This window comes from Musa acuminata, chromosome BXJ1-8 (genome assembly GCF_036884655.1).
Source record: "Musa acuminata AAA Group cultivar baxijiao chromosome BXJ1-8, Cavendish_Baxijiao_AAA, whole genome shotgun sequence".
Taxonomy (NCBI): Eukaryota; Viridiplantae; Streptophyta; class Magnoliopsida; order Zingiberales; family Musaceae; genus Musa; species Musa acuminata.
In genome coordinates, this window is record NC_088334.1 from 12,905,016 (window position 1) to 12,911,905 (window position 6,890).

At 43.0% G+C, this 6,890-nt stretch overlaps 1 protein-coding gene across 4 annotated transcripts; it reads left to right on the plus strand.

Moving 5' to 3' along the window:
- Positions 1–1,779: 1,779 nt before the first annotated feature.
- On the plus strand, positions 1,780–6,373 carry LOC135584310 (putative pentatricopeptide repeat-containing protein At3g23330). Of its 4 annotated transcripts, none has more exons than XM_065079151.1 (5): positions 1,780–4,079; positions 5,148–5,333; positions 5,696–5,823; positions 5,908–6,039; positions 6,128–6,373. In XM_065079151.1, the coding sequence occupies exon 1, from the start codon at positions 1,819–1,821 to the stop codon at positions 3,994–3,996; it is 2,178 nt and encodes a 725-aa protein (XP_064935223.1). In that variant the 5' UTR covers positions 1,780–1,818; the 3' UTR covers positions 3,997–4,079; positions 5,148–5,333; positions 5,696–5,823; positions 5,908–6,039; positions 6,128–6,373. The 4 variants fall into 4 exon arrangements, with proteins under 4 accessions (XP_064935223.1, XP_064935224.1, XP_018685341.2 ...); XM_065079152.1 differs by having other exon boundaries at positions 6,135–6,373; XM_018829796.2 differs by having other exon boundaries at positions 6,177–6,373.
- The last annotated feature ends 517 nt before the right edge of the window (positions 6,374–6,890 follow it).

A 6,890-nucleotide genomic window follows, 5' to 3' on the forward strand; every position in this document is an offset into this window, starting at 1 on the left:
CAGTTGCCAGCGTGGTTCAAAATTCACAACTTTCTTCACACCAGCAACATAAAAGCTTATCACTCGGATCCGCAAGTTGCTTCCCGAAGTGTTCCAACTCGGCTACCTCCCATCACAGCCTCCTACGAGAAGCGAGTTGAAACCATTCTGACGGACCACAAGATAAAGCTACCCAATGGAGCTGAGCAGACAGAATACTTGGTGAAGTGGTAAAAGCTTCCCCGAACTGAAGCCAGTTGGGAGCCTGAAGACACCCTACGATATGAAAAAGCAATCATCAACAACTACAAACAAGCGTCGACAAGGGCGTCTATAGTTTAAGTGGGGGAGAATGTCATGAATGGTCATCGCACACTCGCAACAACTCCATTTAATGAACCGTTCGTCACTCTCATCTACATGTACAGCTACTTGGCAACCTGTTTTGCCTTGGTTTTGAGTCATTTTGCTTGTAAAAATGTAAATTCGAATAAGCTGCAGCATTACAAAGCGACCGCTCACCGAACCGAGCAAAATAGCTCTAAAACAGCCCAAAACAACTCCGTTTTCGTGTGTCGCGGGCTGATTTCTGGAATCTGCCTCTGCTCACCAAAACGTCAGCCATCTCAGCCCCTTAGAACCCCCCGGGTGGAACAGGGCTAGATGGGGCTTCGGTACAGTACCGGGCGTTGAACACTCCTTCGCAAGTTCGCACGTTGCCTTGACGGGAACTTGTTGTCACGCTCGAGAGTCGGTGAGCAGCTGTTTATGGGCTTGCAGCTGTTCGTTCAACCTTCTAAAGTCCTTGTTTTCCCCCTCTCCCTCTTTTCTCTTGTGCACGCAAGGTGCTCGCTGAATTGCTTGTAAAGCTTCCCCTTTTTTCGCGAGACGTCGGGACTTGTCTGTCGCTCGTTCTTTCGAACTAATCAACTTTCTCTTTTACAGGTCCTTCGGGACCTGCGAGAAGTTACAAGTGGGCTGATCTTTGTGGATGCAAATCACAAGGGCGAAGCGCGACTTAGGCAACGCAAGCTAAGTTTGCGTCTCGGCCGCAAGGGTGCCTCATGCCTTAGGCAATTCCAGCTAAGGCCGTGACAATTGGTTGTTGGCCGAAGGCACGGGCGAAGTTTTGCTTTTCTCAACGGCGTTGGTCGCTAGCCGAAGACAAGAGAGATTTCCTCATATAGTTGAGAAAATCTTATCTTCTATCAAGTGGAGGCCATCTTACTAGGTTGGAGCTAGAGGATGGGGTTGCAGAGCCGCTGACGATACGTGAAAGCAATTACCCGCGCCAAGAAATGATTATGACCTTGCCACTATCGTTGACCCTCACGGTTGCGTTGTGATTCACCATCAAGCTCTGAGAGCAAGATGTAATAGCAGAAAAGGGTAGTTGGGTGACGCTTCGATGATCGAAGGTGTGCTCCGGAGTGTTTGCGAGGCTAATCATTGTCTTCACATTGCGGATCGCTTGAGTTGCTGACGCAGATGCTTTCTCTTCCTCCTTTCCTTTTGTTTCAACTCTCGTAGTCGCTCTCCTTCTTTCACAATAGTCATCCGTTATCTCAATCAGTACCATTATCCGTTACCATTGAAAATGTAATTGGAATGTTAAAATTATTATTTTTACTTATCACTTTCGTAAACTTTTTTACTAACGTACACTATATATTTTACTTTCATAATTATAAAAAATTTAATAAATTTTTTAAATATAAAAATAGAGATATTGAGGTGATCTAACTACATGCATAAATTACCCCTATTATTATCACATAACCGTAGCTGTATGCTCTCATAGAGCACTGGTTGCCGGTCTCGGCTGGCTTCATCATCTGAATGCAAACACATGGAACTTTTTCCGCTGCCATCCCCACTTCTTTCACGCCTCTCCTCGACCCCTTCCTCCGACACTCCTCCTCCATCCGGACCAGATCACAGGCCCAGCAGCTCCATGCCCTCCTCCTCAAGTCCCACCCTCGTCCCTTCCCCCTCGTCTTCTCCCTCTACTCCGCCCTCGGCCTCGTCCGCGACGCCCGCCTTGCCTTCACCGCCGCACCCACCCCGTCCCCGCCCTGCTACGCGGCCGTCATCCGCTGCTCCGCTGCCCGCGGCCTCTTCGACCACTCCGTCTCTGCCTTCGTCCGCATGCGGTCTTTTAGCTCCCCTCTGGCCGACGCCGTCCTCCCCTCCGTCCTCAAGTCCTGCGCCGCCCTCAGGGATCCCCACCTTGGGATAGCCGTTCATGGTTTCTTGATCCGCTCGGGTTGGGGTGCCGATCTCTTCACCGCCAATGCCCTCATGAACATGTACTGTAAGTTGTGTCATGCCAAGGACGACGGCCGCCGGAATTCACCTGCTGAGGTGTCCAGCGGACGCGCCGTCGGTGGCGATTCGAGAGAGTCGGGTTTTTCTCATGCCAGCCAGATTCGAATGGGTCCTTTGGGGAGCGTAAGGAAGGTGTTCGACGAGATGCCTCAACGAGATGTCGTCTCGTGGAATACTTTGATTGCAGGGACTGCAGAGAATGGTATGCATGTAGAAGCTTTAGAGATGATCAAGGAGATGGGCGTAGCTGGTCTGAAGCCTGACTCATTTACTTTGTCGAGCGTTCTCCCGATCTTTGCTGAATATGTTGATGGTTACAAGGGAATGGAGATTCATGGGTTTGCGATAAGGCATGCATTCGATACAGATGTGTTCATTGGGAGCAGCTTGATTGATATGTATGCCAATTGCACTAATGTGGATTACTCGCGCCGAGTATTTGATCTTTTACCAAACCCTGATCCAATTTCGTGGAATTCTATCATTGCGGGTTTGGTGCAAAACGGCATGTTTGATGAGGGGCTCAAGTTGTTTAGGGAGATGTTACTTTGTCGGATAAAGCCTATGCCTGTGACTTTTTCTGGCATCATGCCTGCTTGCGCTCATCTGACAACACTGCGTCTTGGGATGCAGCTCCATGGGTATGTCGTCAGAGGTGGGTTTGCAGGGAATGTTTTTGTAGCCAGTTCACTTGTTGATATGTATGCGAAATGTGGAAATGTCCATATTGCTCGGCGAGTCTTTGATGGGGTGCCATCACCAGATAGCGTTTCATGGACTGCCATGATCATGGGTTATGCTTTGCATGGGCCAGCACAAGAAGCTCTATCACTTTTTCAGCGAATGGAGACCGAGAATGGGAAACCTAATCATGTGGCCTTTGTGGCAGTCTTGACTGCTTGTAGCCATGCTGGTCTGGTTGATGAAGCCTGGGGTTATTTCCATAGAATGTCTAATGATTATGGAATTATTCCCAGGTTGGAGCATTATGCAGCAGTTGCTGATCTTCTTGGTCGAGCTGGGAAATTAGAGGAAGCCTATGATTTTATTTCAACCATGCACATAAAACCTACTGCTGGTGTCTGGTCCACCTTACTGGGTGCTTGTCGGGTTCATAAGAATGCTAAATTAGCTGAGAAAGTGGCTGCAAAAATCTTTGATATCGAACCCAAGAACATGGGGTCTCATGTTCTCATGTCAAATATCTATTCAGCTGCAGGAAGATGGAATGAGGCAGCCAAATTACGAATGACCATGAAGGACAAAGGCATGAAGAAACAACCAGCTTGTAGCTGGATCGAAATAAAGAATGAGTTACATGCATTTGTAGCACATGATACGTCTCACCCATGTTACAATAAGATAATCAACGCTCTCAAAGTTCTGTTGGAGCAGATGGAGCGAGAAGGTTATGTACCCAACACGGAGGACGTGCTTCATGATATTGAAGAAGAGCAGAAGAGAAATATGTTATGCGGTCACAGTGAAAGGCTTGCAATAGCATTTGGCATCATAAGCACTCCTCCTGGAACAACCATCCGAGTGACAAAGAATCTTCGAGTATGTGTTGACTGCCATACGGCAACAAAATTTATTTCGAAGATTGTTGGAAGGGAGATAGTTGTGAGGGATTTGAATCGCTTCCACCATTTCAAGGATGGGGAATGTTCATGCGGGGATTACTGGTAGATCAGAGTAGGGATGGGATTGTTAGCCATAGAATTTGTCTTGGAAGTGGCCCTTCTCTGATGCTTTATGCAATACTAACCGAGGTACGAGTTGGAGATGGATTATATACACTGTTACTTATTTAGCACAACATGTCTGATTGCCTGTGTAACTCGAGCTGCTTAATGTCTTCTGTTCTAATATTTTAAGAATCAAGTGAAGACAGTGATTTTTGACTCAAATAAATGTTATTACAGTGCATCAAGCAACCTTTAGGTGAGTCAACTCTAAATCTAATTCTCTTCTTTGAATAGAACAAATAGAATTCCCTATCTTAAGGTCTTAGTCTACAGACAATGTTTTGGCCCTAATTAGTCTCAGCCAAAGACAAGCCAGGACTTTGCTGAGACCAGCAGAGTCCTGAAACTTGTTCCAAACCTCTAATAACAGCAAATCGAATGGCAGAGTGGACGGCTTCATTTTGTTTATATAACATAATGAGCCATCTGCTTGCCCTATCCTTGGGATTTAATGTGTTTCGTAGAAGATTCATTTGTTTCATAGAAATGAAAGCTACAGTCCTGTTTGTAACTACTTTAAGTTATAGTAGGTTTGAATTCTGTATTTCTGCGATAAAGAATAAAAGTTGAAAGTAATAATAATATTCCAGTATGCAGTTAACTAATATATTTGTAGTGTGGACGATGGAAGCAGGATATGCAGACACATAATTGTTTTTGTGCAACTCCATATTACAGATATGCAATCACATGCATCTTATTGCTACTGTACACCTTATTGGATGATGTAAAACACTGAGCATCATGAATAGAGGCTGCATGAACAGCATTTAGAACATTGATTTAAACTTTCCTTATCTTTATGATTATGGACTAGATGCACAACTTTCCTTTAATCCTGTTTTCTTTTCTTTTGCTATCTCATAATCATTATTCCATGTGATCTTTGTTCTTTTTTACCTGAATTTCTTGGTGACACGGATGGTTTTATGATTTATAGATCACTAGTTTGCGCTTGCAATTGCACATTGATGTGTTTCTGGGTGCCACTTTAATTCAAATAAAAGCCATTCTTTCCTGAAGAAAAATGATCTTTCCTGGAGTCATTGTTAAGGTGTTATGTAAGTATTTTATGTAATCGACTTTATCCAGGACCAAGATGTGAAATGCATGGTTTGGAATTCGCACGAAGATGACCTTGGATGCATCCCAGATTCTGCTGCTTGAGCAAGGATATTTTCTTCATTTTGGCTTATGTTTTCGTTCATGCCTAAGTGCTTCTTTGCCCAAATTTCTTCAGCCCGTTGGTTTTAAGAAGTGGTCATGATCAGATTCATGGTATGTTTATACTCTGTCAGTTACATTTTGGTTCAAAGTTCTACAATTTAAATATAAGTCAGCCTCATATCAACTAGTACATGGCAACACTCGAGCAATGGGTTGTTGGGCTCATCAAAATAAGAAAGCCAAATCGATTTATCCTTCTCTAGGTATGGTTGTTCCAATGGTAAAATTATGCCAAACTTGAATGATCATCACAACAGTGACTGTCACATGTAAGGAAAGGAAACATATCTCAAGAGTCCCTATAGACTGTAAATTTACTTTAGCGATATTAATTCTGTTTTGCTAATCCATTGTATTATAGCATCTTTGCTCGACATTTCTCTCAAATGATGCTGTATTTTCCACTTGTACAGATTTTAAGGTCCATTCGTGGACTTTGACAGAAATTGTCACCCAAGCGGTGCATCTCTTCCACTATGGGATTCAGAAGGTCAACATCACAGAGAAGGAAGGGCTACAATTTGCTCAGGTCCTCTTCATGGTAAAAGATGAACTACAGAACTCTAGTTTTAATTAGATTAAAAATTCTTTTGGAAATGAGTTTAGTCATAGAACTTTCTCACAGAACTTGACATGGTTTGGAGCTCAAACCTAGGAGAAGGAAGATGAAAGGTGTGGAAACAAGAGGATACACCTAGGATTTATTTAATTGACATGGCATTGGCATAATCTTACAGGTTTATTTGGCAAAACCATGGTAAGAATCCGATGATACTCCTCGTTGTTGTTTTTCGACTTGTTATGCAGTATATATTTAAAAGTTAAAAAGATGCATCTGACCATAGTTTTTAGCTGCGTCTCGGTTGGTCTGGATCGACACATCAAACACTACAGGCTTGCACAAGGTGGAGATAAATTGGAGGAAATGATTGACGAATTCCTTCTCCCCTTCAATATTTTTACTAGAGTGCTTCGTGTTGCGTGAGTAAAGGTTTTTACAAACAGCTGCTTGTTTTTGGATGCTTTGTTATGTGATCATCCTTAGCAAATAATGTATCCATTTCTCATTCTTAAAAACTTTTATTATTTTATTATGCTTGTGTGGTTTTAATCTTACATTTGGGTGTAGTAATCTCACATTAGCAAGGAGGCGGGCATAACGATTATGACACATGGATGACCGCTGACCTCTTGGCAATCATCATTGCTAAGCCAATTGTCATCTTCACATGATTAACACCTCAACTTCATTTGGTCGATGTGGTTGCTAACATTCCACCAACTAGGAGGCTGACTCAGCCGAAACAGGAAATTGACTCAATCGATCGTTATTTACATCTGTTCAGTTTGATGATATAATCGTAATTTATGTAATTGTTTCTATAGGTTTAACCACAATCTTGAATGCGATAATCTCATATCACACAATAAAAAAGGTTTCTTAGATATACTTTTGATAAGCGAAACTATTTCAATATAATTGCATTACATAGATTCGACACTTAATCAAATCTCTTAAACAAGAAACTAATTTAAGATCAGAGAAGTATCGCAGGATATGCCTTCGATACATTCTTGAAACGTCTCAGCTCAGGCTCTTTTTTCTCC